General features: G+C 40.3%; 1 protein-coding gene across 1 annotated transcript; it reads left to right on the top strand.

Moving 5' to 3' along the window:
* Window positions 1-26,600, top strand: KCNK1 (potassium two pore domain channel subfamily K member 1). The gene is made up of 3 exons (XM_015857884.2): window positions 1-561; window positions 20,242-20,637; window positions 23,655-26,600. The coding sequence occupies exons 1-3, from the start codon at window positions 207-209 to the stop codon at window positions 23,912-23,914; spliced, it is 1,011 nt and encodes a 336-aa protein (XP_015713370.1). The 5' UTR covers window positions 1-206; the 3' UTR covers window positions 23,915-26,600.
* Window positions 26,601-26,987: the final 387 nt, after the last annotated feature.

Raw genomic sequence — 26,987 nt, 5'->3', positions numbered from 1 at the left:
CAGCGTGCTCTGGGGAACGCCACCGACGCCCCGGCTGCGGTAGGCCGTCCCGTCCCGCCCGGCATTCGGTTGGGCGGCCTCGGGACGCGCTACCTGCGCGGCGCCGCCACGTGAGCGCCACATCAGCGGCGCTCCGCTCGCTCCGAGCCGGCAGCGCAGCAACGGCAGGCGGCAGCGGCCGCGCTCCCGCTCGGCGGCCCGGGAAGATGCTGCAGTCGCTGGCGGGCAGCTCCTGCGTGCGGCTGGTGGAGCAGCACCGCTCCGCGTGGTGTTTCGCCCTGCTGGTGCTGGGCTACCTGCTCTACCTGGTGTTCGGAGCCGTCGTCTTCTCGTCGGTGGAGCTGCCCTACGAGGACCTGCTGCGGCAGGAGCTGGGCAAGCTGAAGCAGCGCTTCCTGGTGGAGCACGCGTGCCTGTCGGAGCAGCAGCTGGAGCAGTTCCTGCAGCGGGTGTTGGAGGCCAGTAACTACGGCGTCTCGGTGCTCAGCAACGCTTCGGGCAACTGGAACTGGGACTTCACCTCCTCGCTCTTCTTCGCCAGCACCGTGCTCTCCACCACGGGTAAGGCGGCGCCGGAGGCCTCGCCGAGCGGGGCTTCTACGGCCCGATCCCGGGGCGGCCTCCCGCGGGGAGGCTTCAAGGGGACCCGCGGGGCCGCGGCCTTGCGGCGGGAGGGGGGCGGCGAGCAGGCCGGGGCGTCGTTTGTTTGGCTGTGGAAAAACCAACGGCTTGGGTGGGTGTGTGGAAAGAACACGTCTGTAATTCTTTGGGCCTCCGTGTCTGGGCGTGCTGCCCTGCCGCACCTGGAAGCCACGCTCAGCCGGCCGGTACCGCCGGGCCAGCCAACCGCGAGGCCCCCGCTGCTCCGCCGGAGGTCCGACATGATGTCTTTAATGAAGCACGTCAGTCTGAATGTACCCCTCTGGTTCTGTGGGTCGATGTTGGATTTGGAGCATCTCGCAGTGGAGGCGAGAAGAGACTCTGCGTGCCTTGCACCATACTGTGGTGCAGAGGCTCTGAGTCGATCTCGTTCGCAAAGATGTAACTTTCATCCCACCTGCCCTTGGCTTCAGGAGGGCGTCGGGCTGCCTTGTGACAGAGACAGCAAAGAGGAGCCAGCAAATGGCTGTAGGGCAGAGCCGGGGACATCTGAGCCACTGCCCCGACTTCCCAGGAGCTGCAGAATTCTCTTGTGTAAGAGGTATCTCTTATGGATTAGTGCTGCCTCCCACGAACATCTACACTGATGTCCTTGTGCATGCTAAATTATTAAAAATGAAGCTGTATTTTTAAGTCCGCCCTACTTAGCACCGTGAGCAAAAGTACTGACTTTGTGCAGTCCTTAAAGGGGCAGGCACTGTGCCAGGTTTCTTCCTCCCCCTGCCCCCCTCTCAGAAAGGTGCATTTGGAAATCCAGCTAGGTGCCCATCTTACAACTTCTCTCTGCTTTTAGAAGCGCTCGTTAGGGGTTCAGCCTCCTTCGTGTTCCTTTCAGTCTGAACTGGGGGGGAGCACCCAGCTGTTAAATGTCAGTGGTTTGGTTTATAGATGCTTTTCAGTGTGTGGGTTGTTTGTTGCTGGGTTTTTTTATCCTTTACTGTCAGTTTTGGTTTAATGTTATATAATGCTTACTTGGTTCCACATAGCAGTGTTATTGGTATTTTGGAAATGTTGAGGCAATGTTCCTTTGGCCAAAGTTTTGATAAGCACTTATAAAAACAAAACAGTTATGTTCCAGGTATGGTTGTAATGGCCAGCCTCCCCAAGAAGAACAAATGCTGATGTTTATGCTGGGAAGCTCAACTGTGAAAACCTGAGTGTCTGAGCTCCTCACTAAACTCATTAGCAGAAGCTCTTGGATTAAGAAGAGCTTCAAAACTCCACCTAAAAGTTGCCCAGAGTGCTGCCCTTCCTGCCATCCAAGTCTTGGCAGCCAGTTGCAACTACTACAAAAGATGTTTTTTCCACTGCCCCAAAGTGATCTCTCTCACTACTAATGCAAATTTAATCAGCTGATATCAATAACGGCCTTTACTGGTTTTGCTGTGGACTTATTTAATCTTATTTTGGCATTGCTTGAATTATTGGAACACGTATTAACTTACTATTTTGTTTTAAAGTCACTGAGTATGCAGATCAAGTTGTCTGCTTATTTTTATTTAACAGAAAGGTAAAATGTTTTTTTGATGGATGTGATTGTGCTGGTCCCAACTGATGGTACCATGTTTTGGGGCTAGGAGAGGTGATAGGAAATTGCAAGGAGCACTTGGAGGATTTTTCCTTAGGTCCAGCTGATGGAATTTGCCATTTATCTTGTAAATAAATGCACACAGGTGACAGAACCTGTACTACAGCCTTTTAATTTTCTATGTAAAATGTATAGGGAAAGTGTTTAATCTTAGCACCCCCAGCCCCACTTCTTGTTCTCTCCCTTTCATTTTATATGCACTGGATCATCCTAACTAGCAAAAAGTCCTTGAAGAAGATGATAAAACCAGTTAAGAATTCTGAAATATTTTTCAATGGAGGGCATTTGTAAAATAAAAACAGTGAGGTAAATAATTACTTGGAAGAAATTTGTATGGGCTGTGTGTGCAGACTGCCCCATGACAGCCATAAACTGCAGTACATTCCTGCTGTGGGCTGTTTGCTCTTGTTTGCTCTTGTATGTAAAAATACAAGCTTTATGATGGTTTAAACTCGGTTATCTCTGTCTAGTGCAAAACTGAAGCTTCCTTGTGCGGCTCCTGTGTGTAGCACTTGTGGATCATTTAAATACCTATGATAAATTGCAGCTACTCACCAGGGTGGGGATGCCAAACTTTGGGAGGGAACTTGGTTTCTCTTGTAGGAGTAGTTAGTTACTTAGCAACAGCACTCACAGGAAAATGTGGTTTGCTGGAGATGCTGTTGGAGACAAAACTAGATTGTGCTGAGATGTGTAGTAAAATGGTCTTTATACCTGCGTGCTGGTAAGGAAAGTGAAAGAAATGAAGAGGTGAGTGGAGAAAGATGCCAAAGCAAGCTTAGTTTCAATGTGCTAACTGTTTGGATGTTGATTTAGGATGTGAGGAAACCACATTCTTTTCCCTCCTTTGCTTGGAGGGATTTGAACCCACACCCCTGGAGAATGGCTTGATGTTAGTAGGCGCTGTAGGAACAGCCATAGCTCTTAGCTGTCTCCTTACAGATTGATGAGGAGATGGTCCCGGAATCAGGCATAGAGTCCAGTCACTTCATAGCTTCAGTGATTGTGCACAGAGTGAGAGTCATTTTGTCTGCCTGTGTGTCTGCCCTCCTCCCGGGTTACATTTCCATTTTTATTGACCGCAAAGCAGCTCCAGAGTTGCTGCTGCCCTATTTTTGTCCACTCTCAGTGTTAAGCTGCTGCTTTCATCTGGGGCATAGGAGAGTTTTAAGGTGAGGTCTGCTTTATGCTCTTCTCAGGACGAAGATTTGAACTAACAGTTTTCTTCTCTCTTTAGAAGGAAGTGAAAAAACAAACTACCGCTGTATGTCTTATGAAGCTGTAAGAGAAAACAAGACAGATAGGTTGCAGTAATGCTGAGAAGGGAGAATGGATGTTTTGTGTCACAATCTTTGTCTTACAATACATGGCAACATTAAACGCAATCAAAACAGCATCAAATTTAAAATTATTAGATAAGGAGCTTAAGTTTAAGAGAACAGAAAAAACCTCCAACTCCACAGCCTGAGATTGAGGCAAATAAAAGTCACTTAGATGACTATTTCCAAAGTGCTGGTATTTGTCAAAATTAATCGTAGTAAACGTTTTGAGAAGGAAATATCCTTTTAATGCTTCAGGATGTGAGTTGGTTTTTACTTACCAGAGGTGACAGTTCCAGCCAATAGCCTGATTGCTTTACCTCTTGTATGCCTGAGACAGAGCTCTTGTGTTCTCTACTGACATAGAAGGTAGCAGAGAGGAAATCCGGGTCTGTCCTCTTGTGCAGGCTGGCAGTTGCTGGTGTCTCATGTGACCACAGCCATCAGTTTGTACTTGCTGAAATAAAGGGTGGCAACGCTAGCTCTAATCCAGTGTTTATGCTTTGCAAGCCAATGAGTAGTACAGCCTATCTCTTGGCAGAAACCAGAGAAGCTATGGAATGGCATTACTGCTTTATTGTTCAGAGCAGTGGTGGCTGGTGATGGATGGAGTGCTGCATTTACCTGCTCTTTCCTCACTTCTGCATCCCACTGTGCTTCTATTTTTGATAGAAATCTACAGGTTTTTCAGTCTGGTGGCTATTTTTTGTTCTCTTTTTCATTTTGATCCACTGCATCATCATTTTAATCATCCATACTTTTTTCTTATAGAAGAACATCACAGTCCTGGGAGAAATTTCTGGTTGAGGCCCTGCTCCAGGTTGATTATAAAGCAGGCCACAAGCTGCTAAACCATATAAAGACCACAGTGTTTGTTGGCATGTACAGAAATGAGATCTTCTCAATTCACAAAAAACCTGAGCAAGTTCTCATGACTTCAGGTCTAGAAAGTAGCAATAAAATGATTTTTTAAGAGTTAGCTGCCTAAATTCCAGCTGTGTTTTGGGCCTGATGTCAGCCATTATTTGTACAAGGTTTAGTTCTAACTCTAGCGTAGTTAATGGTGATGATCCAGAAGACTGCTGCTTTTCCACCTGAGAACCTAGCTAACATCCTTTATGAGACTGCATTTCTTAAAGGACAAAGAAGAAATATAATTCAAAACTGGAAAAGAAAGAAATAAATGAAATAAGGCTTTTTGATTGGCTTTGCTTCAGAGAAGTATCAGAGTGGCGTTTGCAAGAGCACATGAATATTCTTTCCACTGGAAAGAGGATATGTATTGCTCTCTGAAAACAGAGAATGAAAACTCAGAGGGAACCTTCCTATCAATCCAAGTTGTTCCCCAGCTGTCACTAAAGCACAGTTGTGAAACAGGTGAGTTTTCCAGCTGTTGCATCATCAGAGTTACCATGGCCTGTGCTCTCAACTGATTTTCATACCAGTAGTTCAAGAAGTTTCAGAAAGTATCACAGTACCTCAGAGGCTTCAGAGGAGCACGGATGTGAAAGGATGAGAGTGCTTAAGAGCTTCCTGACAGCAACAGGGGGGTGAGGCTGGGCTGTGAAACAGGTTTCTCCAGCAGAACAGACCAACCCAGTAGTCTCTGCACCACTCTGTTTGGTGTGAGAGAAAGCAGGGCAATGTCCTCCACCGAAGTTGCATTCTGTGTTCCAGCAGAAGCTTTTAACGACAGCTTCCATATCTGTCTCTTTAAGATCATAAGTCTGGGCTGATGTTAAGATAACGGAGTGTAGAGACTTTGTGTGTCCTTTTACTGTCCTCTGCTACAGAGCAAAAACGTAGAGTAGCTTATGTACAGAATGTTTTCAAGCAGTTTTACACCATTACAAACGTGGCTTTAGGGAGAACTGATGCTCTGAGAATGGGGTTTTGTCATCTCTTGCTCCTCGTTTGCATTTCATGTTCTGTACGTGGAATGTATTTTCTGAAAGTATTAAAAATAACCTCAGAAGCCAAAAGGAAAAGGCTAAAATGTACTTCTAAGTTTCATGCTACATGAGGTACCTGAGCATTTTCTTATATGACTTTCAGTTATTTAAATAGTATTTTAATCAAATCGGTTAAGCAACCTTAAATTCTTTAATAAAATCTTTGCTGTTTCTGAGAACCTAAGAGTGTGTCTTATTTTCACGGGAAAGAAGTATTGAAATGACAGGTAGAGTAATATGTTGTACAATGAAAATGTCACTCATTATTATTATATATATGTATTTTTTGTGAGCAGAAATTTAATCCTAAGAATAGACGAACTTAATCCTAAGAATAGCTGCAGGATTCTGACTTGTACAGATGAAAACTAGCATCAGGAAGCACTTATATTTGAGGACTTTGTTTCTTTCTTGTACTGGCTATATGGCATTGCTGACTGTTACACTGAGATAAGTATAAATAGAGTCCTTTTCTCAAATCAATACAAAAATATTTTATTTAAATGCTGAATATTTTTAGCATTTACTGTAAAGGAACTACGTGTAGTTGGCATTGATGTGATGGAACACCATTAAAATAAGAAGCTATGCATCTGATTCAGCTTAAATATTTCCTGCAGTGTTGGTAGAAGCTGAATGCCAGGTTTTTCCTTACAGAAGCATGCAGTGAGGGTGGAAGCATGATATTGTCTATCATACCTTTGAGAGAGAAAAATAGTTTGATCTATAGAAAAACTTCCCAATTGCTAAACGTGTGGGAATGCGTGTCTGCTTTTACATCTTCCGTTCCACTTTAATGTGCCTAAATGTGACTCATAAATGTCCTGAAGATAAGTGAGGTACAGAATTGCAGGGCAAAAGTCTCCTGTGTCGAGGAAAAAGGAAACAGACAGACAACAGTGACTGTAAAATTTACTGTTTTACCAAATTCTTCTTTCTTTTTGTTATGTGTGAGTGTTAGATACCTCCTCTGGTTGGTTTAAAATGCAAGGTGATTTCTCAGCAAGATGAAAAAGTGATAGAAGACTTCAGGTGATGGCAGTGCTGAATTGAGTGGGACTTATGTATGCTTTTATCTTAAAGCTTGGACTGAATTATCTCTTATGTGACAGCTGGACTAATACTGTGTTATTTTAAACCTACAAGGAACACCGTGAACACATTTTAAAGTATGGTTGCCGGGTTCAGACATTGCAACATACAATACGTAGTAGTGCCAAAGTCCAGTGGCAAGCTAGAGTGGGTGCTTTCCTTTATTATATAACTGGAAAAGGGATTTGTTCCTTCAGAGCCACCAGGTGCAAAGGCAAGGCTAATATCATTTTGCCTGCTCCATAGTAGTAGGCTGGGTTCATAGGGGTCATGGCTTTAAAGGAAGCTGGAGTGGAAAACTGTGTGTACAAACTTTTATGTGTAACTTCATAAAAGGCTGAAAAAAGCCATGAAGATTTCTTGTTGTGTTGAACATTAACATGATAAGGCCACGCAATCTCTACTCTCTATATTATTTAAGTAGCTGTTAACCAACAGTGTATTACACGAGGAAAGTTAGGTTTTTCCTGTTGAAGCCTACAGCAAATGAGAAAACTGAGTCAAATCAGAGAACTACAGTTTATCCCAGAATCTTGAAAGCTTCAGACTGTATGATGTATTTATGGGCAAATAAATTATAAATAGTTTGGAGCATGTCTTGTAATGTATTTTCATGGTCATATTCTAACTATCGATATTCTGACTATTTGAAAGAAGTTGCTACAGAGAATGATGCACAGAAAGGAATGCAAAATGCTGTCAATCATTGGAATGGTTAGCATTTGGTAATGAAGCTCTGTTATGTAAGAGATCCTGATGCACACAGGTGGGTTAAACAATGTCTTTTGAGAAACCAGTCTTCTAGTCCATTACTTCAACACCCACTAGGCAAACAGACAACGCGGAGGAATGTTTGGTTGCTGTGTTCTGTGAATCAGCAAATCCCATTGATAGGAAAAGAGAAAATCTGAGGATAAGGCAAGTTCTTGCCTTACTTTATGGAGTTATTTATTTATATTCTGCCTATCTATAGTGCAAAAATCTCTTAGTCAGACCTTTCGGTGCAGCTGTTTGTACTAATTGAAGCCAATTACATTTTTGGGTCAAGCTTTCTGGGGTAATTGCCATTTGACAATTTTGCATGCTGCTTAGAGGAAAATGTCATTCACATTAGAAATTGTTATTAGTAATCAATCCCAACCAAAACTAGGAACTCTTAACATCATAAACAGAAGTTTTATTTCCAGTTTTTAGCCTTGTATTATGCAATGTTCTTAATGTCATGAGGGAGAGGGTGATAATCTCTATTGTTTTAGAATTGGCTGTTATCAGTAGGTACTGAAGTATTTGCATCCAAGAACTGCTTTGCTTTCTAGAGCACGTTATGTTCTGTGTCTTGCCTGATAGAGTGTCACTTCTGCATGCATTCTGCTAAAGGATGAACTAAGGCAAAGAGGAGAAAAGCCATTTGTGAAAGATTGCATAGGAGTGATCAGGATGGGGGCATATGAATCTTGCCTTGCAGTTCTCTGCTCCTGGGCTGTGTTCTTTTACAGTAACCTGATTGTTTTCTATCTAGCAGATACACTTCCTTGTGACGTCATTTGCTTGCTTTGGATGGTTGTGGGAGTTGTTGTTATTGTTTTTGTCAGTTATACTTTTCCTGTTTATCAGTATTAGTGAAAACTGCAACTACTTGAACAAGGACTTAGAAACTCTGTATCAGTCTGTAATACATACTTCTGTATCTTTTTTTCAGTGGAGACTGTAGACGTATTCCCACTCCCAACTAGGAAGTTGTACTGTTGTGTACTCAGTGCAGATAACAAGACTGTTATCAGTTAATACGGCCCAGATAACTTATCAGACACATGAATTAGCCTTTGTGGCCAGAAGGTAGAGTTTGCTCAGCTTTAGTGTGCTGGTTGCCTGTCCTTATACGTACCAAAGTGTTTGCTCAGGATGTGTCACGTCCTGTCCGTGAAGGGAGGGAGGAGTGAGCAGATTCACTAATCCTCCTGGTTAGATTAAGGTAAAACACCATTCAAGGTCCATGCATAAGAGGAAAAAAGGTAAACGTTAATGGGAGACTTGTACAAAACAGGTATGATACATGCGTTGGCCTTCCCACAGTTCTGTCTATCTAAGCTGTTGGATTTGATAGGAAATTCAAATAAGCCTTGTACTACTGAACAACTTTGAGAGAAAGAGGAAAAGGAATAGGAGAAATAAAGGCAGACAGGAAGATCACCAGACCTGGATCCAGTGCGTCTCCTCCCCCTGTGGTGCTCCACGTGGTGTAGAACTGAGATGGGCAGCAGCAGCAAAAAAGAGAGAGCGGGCCAGCCTGACCCACCTCACAGCCCCTATTTATAGCATCAATGCAAAGAGGGAAGGGATGGTCTCCTTCTGACCTCTAATTGGATTTGTAGTTGGCTCCAGTCTCTGCCAAGTCTGGAACACTGACCACCAGCCCAAACAAAAAAGATGACACCAGGCCCAGTTCAGTGACAGGATGCTTCTCAGGCATTGTTCTGGACAGTCCAAGAGTCATTGAGACATCAGCTTAGTTGTGCCCGGACTCATCCCTTAAGTGGGTGAAATAAAATCAAGTGCGCAGAGCTGCGTAAGAACTCCGCTGCTGGAAAGAGAGCAGCATGGACTCCTGTCTGCCACCCTATGGCCCTGCCTCATTCCCTGTGCTAGGTCTGTTGCTTCCTGGACCACAACAGTTAGCTGAGTCAGCCTATCAGCCTAGGGAAAAGTAATCACTTTCTGCAGGATTAGTTTGCTCTGAGTTGCTGCGCTTAGATAAGCTACAACTACTGCAATAGGCATAGACCCACAAAGGGAAAAGACTTTCTTTCTCAGCAGGATGTCTTAGATTAAATCAGATGCCTCATGTAACAATTTGGCGGAAGCATGGGAAGAATCCAAAGTGCGCAGCCAGACTGACAGCAGATGTAAGAAAGGGGCTGGAAACCTAAGAACACATTTCCTCTACTGATGATGCACCTGACAATTGCTGACTGCCCCTTGTAAAGAGGCATTATTTCAAGCAAGATTAAAATGACAGCTAGCAGAGCTGAAAGAATTTAACAGGGCTTCTCTCTTTAGTAAAACAGGTGCCATCACTGAAGTATTTCTACACCCAGATAGGAATCTATCTGCTGTACCTCAGATGCAAACATGGGGCAGCTGTGTTTTTTCCCACTAGGTAATTAGTATTATATGATAAATTTCATCATATTTGAAACTAATAAGGAACTAATGCAGTCATACTGTCCTGTTTAATTACTGTTTATAAATCCTGATCGCTGACGATTACAAGAAACTGGATGTGTTCCTGGGTCCAGATGCTTGAGAAGAAATACTTCCCTTGGTAAGAAGTGCTAACTGTCAATTTACACATTGCTGACCTGGGCTCTTTAGTGCTAGGCCTTTATTTTGGGATTACCAGGCAGCTTATGACTTTCTCCTCCCCACAGTATACAGAGGCCTGAGAGGTCCTGCTTACAGCATCCCGCTTCCCTTAGTCATAGGTTGCATCAGTTTAGCCTTCTTCTTGTTGGCTATTTGCAGTTGCACTGATAGAAGGTGGCTAGGTGGTTACTAGGCAGGTTCACATGCATATACAACTTTAAGGTGCTGGGACTTAAGGAAGTAAGATCTGAAGTCTGTTACTATAGTTGCAAGAATTTCCAAATACATCAAATATCTGTTCTGCTGTGTTCGTGTCTTTATATTGTTGTCTTTTATCCGTAGTTTGCTATTTATTTATAAATAATTCCCAGTTGAACGTAGCTATCTATGCTTATTCATCATAGTATGTGCAATTATAGTACTGTTCTTTCTCCTTGCTTTCCTCTTACTTGTTGGTAGCACATATACATTTGTGATTATCCTGCCTATCCCGATTCCAGTGTGACTAATTGAGTTTATGGTTCTGCAGCTGGTGTTTGCTATTATGGGCTGTTCTAAACATGTGAATGATTCAATGTCTGTAACATCTGCTTATAGTTCAGTAGCTTAGCTCTCAAGACAGCTAATTTTTCCCAATTGCCCTTGCAAATTAATGTTCTGTTTCGAGCATAAAATAGTGAGTATATCCAGGTGGACTATATACAGATAGCAGAGTACCGTCAAACGTCATATTGAGTACTGTGATTTAAAGTAAGCCAATAAACTTTGGCCTCTTTGTAAACCGTATATTTTAATTTTAGAAGCCATAAGTGTAAACTTCAGGTTAGAAATAAATTCTACAGGTGGAATATACCTTCCATGAAAGTGGAGACTGATGCAGTTTACTTCCCTATATTTTGGTCAGTTGATTCACTGATTGCTGCTGCTTGTGTTGATTTGCTTCTTTTTGCTTTTGCTCTGTTTGATTTTGAATTCTTTATTTTTCTAAGAAGTAGCTATTAAAACCGTAGGTAGAAGGTGGATCTATTTGCATTCAGATGCATTATCGCAACTGATTGGTTTGAGTTTGAAATATTGAGGCATCTCGTGAAGATATGTAAGTAGTGTGTGTCTTTCTCTGCCAAATGAGGGAGCTGATGCTAGTCTTTTCCCTGAGTTCCAAGTATCAAATAAGCCACAAGATTAGAAATATAAATTCCTATTCCCCATTGTATTTAGTAGATAGCACTTTCTTCCATGTGAGAGTTGCATTTTAATGGAAATATGCTGCTTACAGATTTGTTTTCAACTTCCCAGCATGAAATTGCTTAATTTTTATTGCCGCATGATAATTCTTTACTGCTCACAATACCAGTTTCATTCACTGTTTTCATGCTCTGTTCTTCCTGATGGTGCAATAAAGCAATTTTTGTTCCAGAGTAGAGGTGGGAAGCATACTAATATGCACCTGGTTGTTTCTCTTTATTCCCAGCTGATAGGAGGAACAACTGTGGCTCGCTTCAGTGCAAGAAATGATAACTTAGCAAGGCTAGATAGGTATTCTTCTCTAATTAGATCTGATGAAAGTACTGCAGTAAGTGCCACTGCAACACCTTCAAAGCTTTTGACACCTCCCAACATACATTTGGGATGGTACCAGGTGCTCATTATCAATTTTTAGAAGCCTCTTCCCAGTAAGCAGCACTAAACTTGTCCTTTTCAAGCTGAGTACTGTACTGCACAGGTGCTGGGCTCAGCAGTGGCAGCTGGCACATCCCTCTGAGTATACCGTGTGTAAACAAGGTCTTTCAAGTGCTGGAAGACTAAAGTAGTTGATAGAATTTTAAATCCCATTTCAGGAAAATTAGAAGAGGTGGGGAAGGAGAAAATTGCAACGTGAAATGAAACCATGGTTCCAGACCAAGACAGAATCAGCTCCATCTTCTGCTAGTCTCTTCAGAATGTGCGTGTCTTCACGGGTTCACTGCCACTTCAACACTAGGTGCATTCCTAGGTTACTAAAATGAACTTTTCTATAGGTGTCATTGTTGCAGACTGCAACAGATGAAATCTGGAAGTATTACTGTTGATCAAGATGTATCACTTATGCTATAGTCAAGGCGAAAGTATCACAATGGTTTTGCCAAATTAACATATGAAATGAGAAAATGACTGTCATGTACAAAGTAGTGACTAAATCTGTTCAGTAACGTCACATTCTCTGTTCTGCCAAAACATTTTTTCATGTTAAGATTTCACAGAATCACAGAATTATCAAGGTTGGAAAAGACCCAGAAGATCATCTAGTCCAACCATTACCAATACTTCCCAATTATTTACTTTCCATTTATTTACTTTTCCTCCACTGATGTATTAGGCGGCACGAACTCACGGGATGTAACGCGATAGGCCTCCCCGTGCTCGGTAATGTATATGTATGAGGCTGAAATTGGAGCCCTATATAAGGGTCTCACACGGTTCATTAAACGCCATTTTACAGCTCACCATATTGGTGTGATCAGCGTGTAACTTGGTCATGGGGCCGTCAGATGCACATTCTCAATGATGGACGTAGTTCTTTAGGTTACCTTACACAAGGCAACACCTCCACATTGAACATTTTGGGCTTTGAATCCCAGGAAGAACTGCAGAAGGGTTTGTACCTTTTTCAGTACTTTGGAATTGATGTTGAAGTTCGTAAGAAGATTTTTAATAAACCTGTTTCTTTGATTGCTTTTTTAATCTTGGCGATCAGCTGCTGTGTTTGTAGCAGTATTGCTGTGCATGTGTTGCTAAACCTAAACAGGGCTAAAACCCTAAACAAAAGATAAGTGACAAACCTTGCCTTGTTTTCTAACATTCACAGGACTACAAGTAGATGTTCCGTACTAAAATCCATTCACATTTCTCTTTCATCCAATTTTAGTTTTTGAGACAGAGTTTCTTCTCTCAGGAAACATCCATAATAAAATAGTGTGGTGGGAGGAAAGGGGCACTTTGGTACAGATTTTTTGACCATCTGTTGCCTAGCAGGCAGGTAAGCTAATGAAACAATAATTGGAATTTTCTTTGCTGAATTCTTTGAGGAGCCCTCAGGAAGTCTAACCTTGCTTTTGATCCGGTGGGGTTATCTTTTATTCAGCAGGCTTTTGTCATTTTCATATTCCTTTTCCCCTAACATTGAAAAATGAAGCTGAGATTTCAGGGAAACTCCTGATACAAGATGCATGTTGCATTACTTCTGCTAAATGACTGCTAGCGGCACTTCTTAAAATGTGGTTTTAGATAAGTATTTCTAGCAATGCGCTGTTATTGAGAGGTGGGGAGAAGGCCAACACTCAAAGTATTCTCGATTGATTGCATTTTAACCCTTATAGGGTCTTAAATCCAGAAGAACACTAAGAGGAACCAAATCCCAGTATACAAACTTCAGGTTTTAAAACAACCCGAGTAAGTTTTGCTGCTGCTGCTCTTAACTAGCAAATGCAACAACGCCTGTAAATCTTTTGACTGTCATCTGTGATAGAATTAAAGCCTGAATGCTTTGACATATCAATTTAGCAGACTTGTCTACTGAATACACTCACATACCTAGTCTTTGTCCCTGTCTTGAGCACTGTGTGAAGCGGTGTAGAACATGAAGTCTTTAATGGCACCTCTCTTCACAAAACATGGTTGAAGCTACCAGGACTCTGTCCAGCCCCCACAAACCTCACTCTGGGCTCAAGGTTTAGCATGCTATTGCAGTATTTTCACAATGGTTTTGTAGGAACTGAGTAGCTTACAGTAAGGTTTTTTAAAAAAAAAAAAGTCTGGTTTTGTGTTCAGACATGGCAAATGGGAAAGCTCTACCAGCTGAGCACCTAGAGAACTCAAGCTTTTCCTACAGAGCATGTGTCCTTTCTAATGGCGTGTTTAATAGCCCTGGAAATGGAGCATGTGCCTCACTTGGAGTTGTGACACCTTTGTTTTGCACAGGTCCTTTAGCATGGGCAAGCAATCTGCTTCTGTTTAGACTGAGAAAGACCTCTTGGGATGCTGATGAGTGCCGTACTCAGATGTACTGTATCCAGGCAGGATTAGGGAGATCCAGTGTCAGGCTGCCACATGGAAGAATGCCCTCATTTTTCACTTTAAGTTATTATCTTTTGAGTCGTTTTTCTCTCTAACCCTGTAATAAAGAAAAGATGTTACTTCACCAGCCACTCACCAGTAATCATCTGGGGTGTGGAAGGGACTTACTAATTTATGTACTTGCTTTTTTTGGCTGTATTTGGCTCATGTGTAGTGGAACTGCCACTTGTGCAGCTCTAGTAGAACCCATTTCCCTGTGTTGCACTGTGCTGAACACTTCCTCATAGCCACCGGTGTGAGACTAGTTTGTCATTATAACTGTACAGCAGTGATGGAAATATTTCACACTACATTAAATAGAAACTATAGGTAATAACTGACTAAAACAATAGTCACAGTAAATGATTAAAATGTTACTAGCCATTCAGAGTGCCTATCCAGCTGTAATCTTTGCATTGGCTCACATGATGTGATGAGTGAGACATCGAATGAACCATGTGGTGGGTAAAAAGTGTAGAATTAGGCTAGAATTAAGAAAGTATTATTATTTCTTTTGGGTTGACCTTGTTATGTCTAGTTTCCTTACAGATTATGGAGGGTCCTTGTATGTTCTCAAGCGATCTGTAGTTCAGGTAGCCACATGGAGCATTAATGCTGTCATCAGTCATCTTCTGTCTCCATGAGACATCATGGCAATTCAAAAACTATTTCTAAGTGAAGATATTTCCTACAAAAACTGGAGCCCATCAGAGAACAGGAAGCATTTCTCATATAAGGAACTGCACTTCTAAAAAAGGCCAAAGCAGGGGCGTGCTTCATGTGAGTACAGGAGGTGATGCTGCAGAGGAACCAAATTTAACAGAGCTTAAATTCATTTTAAACTTCTGAGGCTGGTGAAGTCTACCAGATTTCTTGGCCCTGTGTGGGTACATCTGCAATAGTGCTTTGGTTCAGGTCAGAAGTTTGCTGCTGAACGATTGCCCGTGCAGTCAATTGTTCCGCTGTATGGATCCACATCCACTGTGCTAATACAAACAAAGCGCTATGCCAAGTCTTACCTTTTTTCCACATTTCTTTCTTCCATTGCTATAATTGACATTTCTATAGTCAAAGTAATTTGTTCTGGACAGGAGTTGGCACAAAAGATTTCCTTTTTCATGACAACTTGTTATTTCTCCTACTACCTCTGTGGGTATCAACAGTTAAACAGAAAATTACCATTCCTAAGTATATAATTTCCAAGGGTCCCCCTGAACTGGCTGCAGTTTTTCTCTAGGTGATTGAAGTAGTAACAGGGTAGTTGTACTGCTTAATATTAATGTCGCTTGTGTTTAATTAAAAAAAAAAGTTTTTAAAGTGCATTCTTGTATTAGTATTTATGGCTGGAGATAATAGCTAACTCATGGGTGGAGCACTGCAAAGCTATTTTTCATAAATCTTCAGTAATGTTTGGGTGTTTTTTTTTTCCTTGTTTGTACAAACATGTTTAAATTTTAATCTCTGCTTGAGAGAAAATATTAATAATAATTCATATGAAAGTATGTCAGAATTTGGAGACAGAAATAAAAGGATTTTTGTGGTTTATTGCTATTTGTTCTGAATATTTACAGTGGCACAGTTCCTCTCGATGCATAATTGATATAGGAAAGAAAAGGTCTTGTAAAGACATGCCCATGCCACAGTTTTGGTTTCCTACCCAGAGTATTTCATGGTATGCAGAAAGATGTAGGGCAGCCTTAATATCATACAGGCATGTGGAGTGTTGCCAGCAGATGGAGGGAGGTGATCCTTCTCCAATGCTCAGTGCTGGTGATAGCACACATGGAGTTTTGTGTCTTGGTCTGGGCTCCCCAGCATATGAGAGACATGGGGCCATAAAAATGAGGATGGAACTTCAGCATCCCCTCCCATCAGAAAAGTCTGGGGCTGTTTAGCCTGGAGAAGAGGATGCTTAGGGGGATCTTATCAGTGTCTATAAATACATGAAGTGCTAAGTGGACAGAGCCAGACTCTGTTGGAGCAGATGGATCCAGAGGTATTCTCCAACCACAACCCGTGATTCTGATTCTGTGAAAATATATCCTATTCACATAGGATTGCTGTGCTTTCTGCAAATGGATGTATTATGTGTCAGCAGGTCACAGTGTGTGTTTAGGCTGACCTGTGTCATGTTAGTCAGGACAGGAATGAAACAGGAGTGGTTTTTTGCCTGTGATGATACAGATCCTTTGGCAGTTCAAACAATACCAAATGTAAGATCATAAAGCAAATGTTTTATCTCAGTGTATTTACCTGGGTATGGGGAATATCGCTTGCTCTCCTTCACACATTTCCCACAGTTTTATTCATCAACATCCCCTCTTCCCAGAATCTCTGGGCAGAGTTTCTAGATCTGTTTCTTACTTCATACAGGTGAAGTATTCCTTTCTGTGTAAGAACAGATGTGGTAACCTTTATATACTTTACAAAATATAAATGCTTTGATGTATAACTGTTCTGATAGAAATCAGTTTTGAAGCCACCTTTAAATGTAGACGCCATTACATCCATGTAATTGGGCTGATACCTTTGATCCTGACAGCCATGCAGATGACATACACAATCTTATTACAAACCTGACTGTGTTCAATGCCATTTCCAGCTTTCTTGGTGCAGCACGTAATATTAATGAGCTTGTTATATGAACCAGTTCTTTCTGAGCTAACTCCAGACTTAGGTGGTAGGATGGTGGTTCTGCGGAATTAATGGTCTCTGGCATTGATGACTAACTGCAGTAGAAGATGGTTTCAGAAGGAACTGAAGCTGTGTACAGTCAGTCAATAGGCTGATACAAGTCAGTATGTTGGAGCCTCTACTTTAGAAGAAGCTCCTGTAATTTCACACTGCAATTCTAACTAGCAACTGGCAAAACAGAATTTTCTATTCTAAGAAGTGTTGAGGTGAAAAATCATTATGGGAAAGATATAATTCATATGATTAATTTAATTGTTTAAATATTTTTTTTACCACTTTTATTCTAGTGACATTGGAAGAATGTATCATTGGAGGGAGCTGAGCAGCACTAAATCAAACCACTTCAGCTGTGGTTTTAAATCACCCTTAATGCTGCTGTGTGAGCATGGACTTAATGATTTCCTTTATGGTAAAACTGGCTTAAGTGGTTTCTGCCACACCCTTCGTCGCCTTCCTAATTAGGCTACTGCAGCTGTTTGAGACTGCACCATAAGCTTTAATTAGTGCAATGGAACTAAGTTTCAAACAAATTGCTTCCTCACTTTCCCTCATTTTTTTGACCCAGATCACTTAATCAATTCAGTTTACAGCATGTCTACCTCCTCCCAGCGCACAAGGAACTAGTTCCATTAATGGCTCAACTGAGGAGGCACCAGAAATGTGATGTAAATGGGATTTCCTTTGTTTAAAAATGCCCACCATAAAAGGGATTTTCTTCTTCTTCTTTCAGAGTTCTCAGACTTGTTTAATGAAACTCAATTGGTGACCTTGAATTTTTTGCTCCTGCTTTTTTTTTTTTTTCAAACAACTTTTAAATGTCTTCTTTTAGTTGTTTCAATGAGCAACTTTCATCATGTTGTTGTTGAAATGAATTTCGTTAGGCAGGTTTCTGATCGCTTTGGTTACTGTTGTGTTTCTCTTTGCAGTGGCAGAAGTAATTGAAACTCCTTTGTGATCTCTCTACCATCAACTGGCATTTCCCTTTAGCTAAGAAGATTAAAGGCCAGTTATGAAGGATGTATTTCAGTGTTTAAACTCATAGAAAATTTTCAAAGGTTTATAAAAAGAACCGTGTAGTATCTATGTAAATGTTATCATTGGCCTCCATCAAATTTCAGTGAGTCGTATTATGCTTGGATTTAGTGAAGGACTTCTGCATAACTTTAAAATGTAGCACATAATTCCCTCCATCTGCTGTGATGTTTTGAGATTGTGAGCAGACTTGAAAGGGCTGACTCCTCCTCAGGGGTACTGACTCAAGCCATCAAAAAGATGTGCATATTGCTAGTGTTGTACCACCGTATTTGCTTTGGCTGCTCCAGCAGCTGGATGAATGTGTCTGGGGAGGACAATGAGAGTACCTCCCTTCTGGCCCTGAGTAGCTCAGTGTTGCAAGTATGGTGGTATATCAAAATGGAGAGGATATCTGTTACCTGGAATACAATTATCAATAGAGTATTTCTCTGCAAAGAGATGTGCAGGAACAACTAGAGATAGGGAAGACTGAAAATGAAAATAAATAAAAGATACAAACCAATGAAAAGAATAGAAAAGTCACAACCAAGTCTTTTTCAAAAGATCCAGTAACAAAAGTCTGATTGGGAAGATAGCAAATGGAAAGGTAAATATTTTATTGAGCACATAGTTGACCTGTATGACTCTCTGCAATAAAGTCAATATAAAAAGGTTAAAGCATATTATTTTTTAAAATAAGCAATTTTGTAGAACAGAGAGACATTCAAAAATACATCCAAACAGGTAGAGATTTTTTGTATATTTTATATAAACTCACAACAACTGAAGTTCTCCAAGTCATAGGGCAGTTAAAATCTTTTAAGGAAATAAATCCCCATTCATTGGCATAACTGTAAACCAGACATTCACATCTTGAGAGGTTTTGCTCTTTGCATGAACAGTCAAATAAAAGTTGCTAGGATTAAGTCACATAAGCCGTTCCATACTAGAAGAAAATATGGGTCATTTTTCTTGCTACTTTCCACAGTATTGTAAAATGTGACTGTTGCAGTTCAAGCTTTTCAATGAAATTATTCCCAACCAATGACTTTGGATCCTGAGTAGCAAGCAAATGGTGATCACTCTTAAACAAAGCTGAGCACTAAAAGTGCTCGACTGTTCCAAAACTCTTCTCTTAAGCTTAGAAATATTTTTTTTCTAATTCCTAGATTAAGTTTATTCATGGCTACATCAAAGCTGTTTGTTTGTGTGGCAGTGTTATTATTTGTCTAAAAGGATTTCTTTTCCCTTGGTAATACTGGTCTGCTGATGCATTAAGGAGGTAGTATATCAATTTTCAGTCCCCATTCAGCTTTGCCAGGGAAGCCAATCACTCTTACCTTTTTCTCATAAACAGTTTCTATTCCCATGTGTTGTTTGTTTGGGTTTTTTTTAGTAACCCTTCTCTGTTCTTCCACTGGTGTCAATTCATTCTTAAGCATGAATGTACAGAATGAGGTGGGTTAGTCCGGATGAGGTCTGATCTAGATCTTACTCAAGTAATACTAGTTCTGGTTTACTGAAGACACCCAGATGTGATACAGCAATGCAGTTACCTTTTTCATATTTGTGTCAAATGAAATCAATATTACATACATCGTTTTGAAAGAATACTTTCAAACTTTGTGTCGATTGCCTGTCACAAAATACTGTCAGGGAAACAAAGTGACTGAAGGGGACCTTTTTGAATATAAAAGAAAGATTAAACAAAGGAAGAAAGAAAGAAAAAAAACATCAGAGGGAAATGGTTAGTTCTTGAGGTAGAAGACTGTCCAAGGGGTGTTCCTCAAAAGCTTTTTCTGGGATGAGTGCTTATAAATGAGCTAGAAAAAAAGACTAAAGACAGAGAATTGAGGTTATAAGGATGGAAGAACCACTGGGCAACTGGATCATAAAATAGCACTGGAAAATTAGTAGGATAAAATATTAAATGAAATACATAACAAATGCCATTATAGTTTTACATTTGAAGTTATGGGATCTGCTTTGATGAATACTGGGATACCTCTGAGGGGCAAGGCCTGAGGTTCTGATGGAGAGGGCCAAGAAAATGTCAGCTCAGCTCCTACTTGTAGTCAAAACCACCAGTTGGATGTCTGACATTACAAGGGATGGGGTGGTACAGAAAGTGGAAGCTTTACTGTTCTTTTCCACACCCATGATTTGTACTTAAAACCAGGCTGAGTGTACTATTAATGGCATAGCTGCTAGTGTTGTGTACAAGTGTATACAAGCAGTATTTTCGTCAAAATAAGCATTAATGCAATTGCTTTCATCATTTTGAAATACAAAAACATTTTTTGGTTTCTATTTCCTCCTTGCCAGTACTTAGACTCTGTTTACCTGCTTAAGCCAGGTCAGCAAATCCCATCACTAGTTTTTATTTCACGCAGTATAGCTAATATCAAATGGATACATGAAGTCTCAGCTTTGACTCAGCCTATGTTTTCCCTCTGCTTTATTCTAGGTTATGGACATACAGTGCCTTTATCTGATGGAGGGAAGGCCTTCTGCATCATCTACTCGGTCATCGGGATCCCGTTTACGCTGCTTTTCCTGACAGCAGTAGTACAGCGCATCATTGTTTATGTCACCAGGCGGCCTGTACTCTATTTCCACATCCGCTGGGGCTTCTCCAAGCAGATTGTTGCCATCATCCACGCTGTAGTCCTTGGGTTCATCACAGTCTCATGCTTTTTCTTTATCCCAGCAGCAATTTTTTCTGTGCTGGAAGAAGACTGGAATTTTTTGGAGTCTTTTTACTTTTGTTTCATTTCCCTGAGCACCATTGGCTTGGGAGATTATGTGCCAGGAGAAGGCTACAATCAAAAATTCCGAGAGCTGTATAAAATTGGAATTACATGTAAGTGTTCAAGCCTATGTGTTACCTAAGAGACACTTCATTAACAATGAAAATAATTAGGCATTATGTCTCTTGTGCAGAGTTGGTAATTGTTTTGTGAGCTGACAGCTTGCAAACTGGGTGTTGTAGGTAACTATTCAATGTTGCAACTGAAGGCAACTACAGGCAGCTGTGCTTTAAATAGTCAGCTTCTTAGCTAAGAAAGGAGAAGCTGAAAACAAAATTCCATTGTGCTAAGTTACCTACGTGCTCTCCTACTAATAATAGCAAAAAATGTTCACATTACTGTTATGGAAATGGATAGGAGCATGTAGAGCTAAGATTTCACAGAGCATCACACAGTCAGAAAATGATCCTTGTAACTCAAGGTCATCCTCTAAAGTGAGATTACAGGTAGACAGAGATGAAGGAGGAATGGGAAATGGGAAGTAGAGCAACATTTCTAACTCTAGTTGTAACACAGGGTAGCCAAAGCAGGCTTTGGGACATACCAGCTATCAAAACAAGACAAATAGACTGAAATGATGATACAGCAAGACTGTGAATGTTAAATTATAATTGCTTAATTAGGTCTGACACAGAGGAGAGGCACAGTGATCAGTGGTTAGATGAAAAAGTAGAGCCAAGAAAATGATCTTGGTGTTGACATTCTGAATGAATGTATTTTCTTCTCTGGCTTCAGGCTGCACAGTCCTTGTTCAGCAGAGGCACTCACTGAAAGATTTAAGCAGCCAAAACAAGCCATTCTTGTCAGGTCCATGTCTTAGGCTGCCATATCTTTACCTGGACTCCCATATCTGATCCAGTAATCATAATGTAGTCAAAGTGCCCATTAGCTTGGTTTTGTGTTTCTGGAAGCAAGTCCTTGAACTAGCCAAAACTTAATATGAACCCACTGAGATTCAACATAGGCCAAGTGCAAGGTGTTGCACTTGGGTCAGGGCAATCCAACCTATGTGTACAGACTGGGAGAAGGACTTGAAGGTTCTGGTGGTTGAAAAGCCAGACACGAGCCTGTACTGCAGTCTGAAAGGCCAGCAGTGTCCTGGGCTGGATCAAAAGAGGGGGAAGCAGCAGGGGGGGTGATCGTCACCCTCTGCCTCTTTGTGAGGATCTGTCTGGGATACAACATTTGAATCATTTCACATCTTTTCCTTTCCCCATCCTGTTTATCTTACCAGCAGTAGCTTTTAATTACCCTGCTGATCTGCAGAGTTAATCTGGTGATGCTAAATGATCGAGTGAGTAATGGAAGTTATGCATCGTAAATACATCATGAAAATTCTGAAACCTTAAAAACCATAAGGACAGCTTTTGGGATTAACTTCTTTCTTTCCCCTCCTCCCCCCCTTTTTTAACTGAAAATTCAAGTTTTCTTTTTCTGCATGGAGACAATTATTCATTTTCAAACTTTAGAATGCTTAGAAAATAAGTAGAAGGTAATTCTAAATGGAAAAAGTAGCTTATAGGCAAAGTGATGTATTTCTAAACTGTTGAAACAAAATAATCCAAGGTCGTAGCTTTTGAATTTGCCTTTCTTCTCCCATGCAAACAAGCAATGGAACCAAACACAGTGTATAAAATATTTTCTCTTTCGGAACCTAAGTTTTCTTCCAAGAAAAGTTCAGGAGTTCCAGAACTGAAAACCATTAATGATTAATACTGGCTTTTCAAGGAAAGTGCAAGCATCCTAAATTAAGTGTTGGATTACCTGGGCAGTGTTTCAGAGATTATTAAAAGCTCTCATTGCAGATTTATAGATGCCTTTTAATTGGCACTGATACGTGTTAATGCATACCTCCCATTTGAATTCATGAGATATAGCTTAAAAACAATTCATAAATTCTAGCTATGGTGTCAATTTAGATCAGTGCCTGATATTGCAGTATTGATTTAATAGTGCTCCTGGAAAAGAGAAAGAAGTGTTATTTTTAGTGGATAATCTGCAACTGCTTGTAAAATATTTATGCCTTTTGGTAACAGAGCATTGTCCATTTGTAGATTGTAGTAATTAATCTGTGTTGATCTTTCAGCACATTTAATATTCAGCCTTTGGATGAGCATGTTTTATTAATAATTATACACTTCTGCTTGATTTACTCATTGAAATGATAAAATATTCAACTTGTCATGATCCTTGTTATGTTGTAATGATGAATTGCAAGGATCTAATGAAGCACTGGGATTAAGAAATGATCGTTTTAATGCCTTTCCTTCAATTCTAGTTACGTATTTGGAATGGAAAACAAAAGAGCTTAGTGAGCTGCTAGCCATACAGAACCCTGATTCTAAGGTTCTCAGTCTATCAGTTAACAAATTCCTTTAAAATCAAAAACGGAGCTATCAGTAATATCATTGAGGTAACATTATCAAGTTTGTTAACTTCTGTGTATTAGTATAGCGCTGCAAACGATCTTCAGGGTTTCATCAGACACAGTGAATTTAAGTTTTGTTTTTATAGGTTTTGCACAGATTTCTTGGTACTTCATTTTTTGCTTTTGGTTTTTCCAGTAGTTTTGTAGTGTCAGGTATGTTCTTATAGTATTAAAGGAAAATAATTGGAAAGATTTTATGACACGTCAGTGATTTGTCCCGCTAAACTGATACAAACAGCGAGAACTGTAATTACCTGCTGTGTTTTATACTCCTGTGTGTAACGTGTTGGGATGCTTAGGGGGTAAAAGGAGAGCGTGTAATCACTAAGCTTGTTAAGTAAGTGTTCAGTTTTAGGATTCTAATTCATTAAATGCTTTTACATACTTCTGTCTGGTACAACTGCAACAGATTCAACTGTTGTTACTTTCTATAAATTATTATGTCTTGTTGACTGTAGAACGAAGAAGAGCAGGGGCTGGATTTGACAGCCCAAAGTGGGTCATAGAGAAGATTAACATAATATTCAGAGATGGTAGGGGTGGAATATATGGCAGGAGGATAAAGGGTTAAAAGTGTTGAAGCCCCACTCAATTTGATAACAATTAAAGCCTCTTTTATTATTACTTTTTTTTTGTACCCAGGTTACCTCTTGCTGGGCCTCATTGCAATGCTGGTGGTTCTTGAGACATTCTGTGAACTCCATGAGCTCAAAAAGTTTAGGAAGTTGTTTTATGTGAAGAAGGACAAGGAAGAGGACCACGTGCATATAATGGAACATGACCAGCTCTCTTTCTCCTCCATCTCAGACCAAGCAGCTTCCATGAAGGACGATCAGAAGGCAAACGAGCCTTTTGTGTCTTCCCAGTCCCCAACTTCCAATGACAGCTCTCTAAACAATTAATACAGGGGCATCCACAACATTGTTTTGGTGCATTTATGCTACTTACTATAAGAAATAGAATGTATCTTTTATTTTCCTGAAAATAATGAAGCTGGAAGACTGTGCTATTTTAACAAAGATTCGTCACTTCTAACGTAGAAAAGACTTCAGGGGAAAAGTGTGGGAGCCACTCTGGGAATAGGGAAAGAAATGTAGAATGTGACTGGGAACATTAGGCCATTTTGCTTGAGAGATAAAGAGGTGGGAATACCACTTTCAGAGGCGCCAGAGAGAAAGGCTTGGACAAGCAACTTCATCTGTCTTTAGGAGAGTAGGGCCTTCACTAAAATCTAGCTCTTCTGGTTGCGTGCCCTGTCTTAGAACTGGGTGAAACTCTGAGCTACGTACTTTATCTCAGAAAAGTAGTCGGTAGATTTTTTTTCCAAACACACCAGATGTCTTCATTTGGAAAACATTTCCAGAGCAGTATCCGTAGACCTGCTGGAAGGGAGTATCTAGCTCATCCTTCTATTACCCACTCAGTTGCATGTGCAAACAATAACTTTAGGAATGAAAAAGCAGGTCTCCATCCCTTCCTCTGCCCAGGCCATTTACATTCAAATTTCCTTCTTCCTTAAAACGTTCCCTAATCACAGCAAGAATGTTGTCCTGTGGAGAATGTGCCTTGAGTCTTCCATGCTGTTTTGCTTTGTAAAAAAAAATACTTATGTAAACTCTGAGAGGTAGCAAGAGCCATAGAGCCATTCAAAAGTGCTAGATGATAGGGCTGCAGGGAAGGGAATTCCTTCCCTTTGGAATAGGTAGGAATGTTTTTCTTTTTTTTTTTTTTTTTTTTTTTTTTTTTTTTTTTTTTTTGGCTGAATGGAACAAAATGAAAAGGGGAACTGAATTTGAGCATATGCCGTATTTGTCATACTCAAACGCTTTAAGTATTCTCCTTGATGAGGGTTGAAGTCTATGAGCAGAGTGAGGGCTCAGCTCTATTTTACCTACATACAGCGTGTGCTGGGCTGTTAGGCATCTGGAGGAATAGAAGCAGTGTCGTCTTTGACCACAGCCCCTTTTTCTTGATTTGATTTTCTAACTAGTACTCAGAGCACCTTGGAGGAGAATGGAATGTTTCCAACCAATTTTTCAGATTTTCGTATGGGAAGAAAACAGGAAAAATGTCATATTTGGTTCAGATGGAACCGGATGGAACCAAATTTTTTTCCCCTTGGGAAAAGTCGCTACAAAGTCAAGATCTCATTCAATTTCTGTCGCTGGAACCTCTTTGGCTGTAACATGAGAGGCATTTTAGTCCAGCTACCTGTCACTGTGCTGAATGCAGGGATCTCAAAGTGAATTTCAGGGAGCAGGAGATGAGACTAAGTGGTGACAGTACTCTCTTCTGGCCTTAAGAATCTATGAAATGGGAATCTAGATAACGTTTTGCAACGAATAAAAGATCTGGAGCACAAATAGCCATATTAGGACAACCTCCCACATAGGAATAGTGTAGAGGAGAGCCTTTTCCCTGCAGTGCAAGCATGCCAGGTTGCCTGTAATTTGGCTTGTAGTGTTTGGCTTGTAGAGCTGAAGAATATTTTACTGTAAAAGAAAAAAACAAAATGCAGCTTGTCTAGAATTAGCTCACATGGGAAAAATACTTGAAGTAAACAACCCAAAATATTCTATGTTTGAGCTTAATTATAGCTAGCATCAAACTGATTTTATATCTTTACTGGAAAAAAAAAAGACAACTTACTTTATGGCTAAATTAACTAAAAGTCTTCAATTTATATTTGTAGAAAATCAAAGCTAAAGGTTTTGGCTGTTTTGGGTTTTATAGATTAGGTGAGAGCATACTGTGTTTGCATGTTCCCAGGAAAGTGGCTATTTTTATACTGCTTAAGTTAACACAGTTCTATTTATAACAAATGTTAACCAATATATATGTACATATATACATAAATATATTTATATACTGTACATATATCATAAATCACCAGAGTTTAATCAACTTAGGCACAGCATTTTAGATTTTGTTTTCCTAGGTTTCTCTTTATACAATGAATTATAGGAAACTATGGCATAAAATAACACTGGCATAAAAATAAGCATACTGTACCACAAGAAATATTGATATGGTTTTGGTTTTTTTTAGTGAAATTTTATCGTTGTCAGTACCTTAAAATTTAAGGTTTCTTTTAATTTCACTGTAACATTAAGCTGTAAGGGATATGCGCAGATACTAAGTGATATACAAAATAATTTTGCAATGCGTACACAGTTGCAAAACATAGACACGTTAAATGAAAGCACAGAATTCAAACCAGAAGTGATAAACTAAGCAGTGATACTGTGATGTAGTTGAGTGTTTGTTTCTTTTGAACTTAAAACAAGTATGGCTTTTGGCTGCCTGCACTATGAAGTGAGGAGTATTTTCTTTAGCAGTGCGTGTGCGTGCACATACTGTGCAAAAAGCCTGTCTGCATTTGTCAAGATTGCGTATCCTTCAGTCAAGTCTTCCTCAACACAAGGAGAGACTGTTAATGCCAGAGTGTGCTACCTAACCTTGAAACTGATTGTAGCTTAGCACTGTATTGGTTATTTGTATAGGAAAAAAAAGCAAGCATTCTGAAGTGTGTTTGTTTTTGTTTCAGATGCTGATTGATTATAGCAAATAAAAGATAGTAGCATAATGTTTACCTTGTCTTTATAGACTAACCACTGCAGTATTTGAGGAAATGGATGAAAAGCTGTCATTGCCTGTTATCAGTAGCACTGATCATTCGCTGAGCTTCAATTCCTAGTGGATTTACATCTTTGTGTGAAACCAGTGCAGAAGGTCGAAGTGGTTAAAGCTGGAATCCAGTTTAGAAGATAACTGGTTATTGTGCAAGAACCTTGGTATGAAATGTTTATCTTTCTTAGGAGCAAACTGTGAGGCGTGTATGTGTGAAATCACATGGAGAACATTGATTACAAAACATCATTGCCTAAACTGAAGATGTAAGAGGGAGTCAGTGAGTAAGTTATGTATATGGAGAATTGTCTGCGTCTTCTTGTCACCTAGCCATCCTCTTGACTT

Source organism: Coturnix japonica, chromosome 3 (assembly GCF_001577835.2).
Source record: "Coturnix japonica isolate 7356 chromosome 3, Coturnix japonica 2.1, whole genome shotgun sequence".
Taxonomy (NCBI): domain Eukaryota; kingdom Metazoa; phylum Chordata; class Aves; order Galliformes; family Phasianidae; genus Coturnix; species Coturnix japonica.
This window is presented reverse-complemented; position numbering and strand designations above follow the sequence as displayed.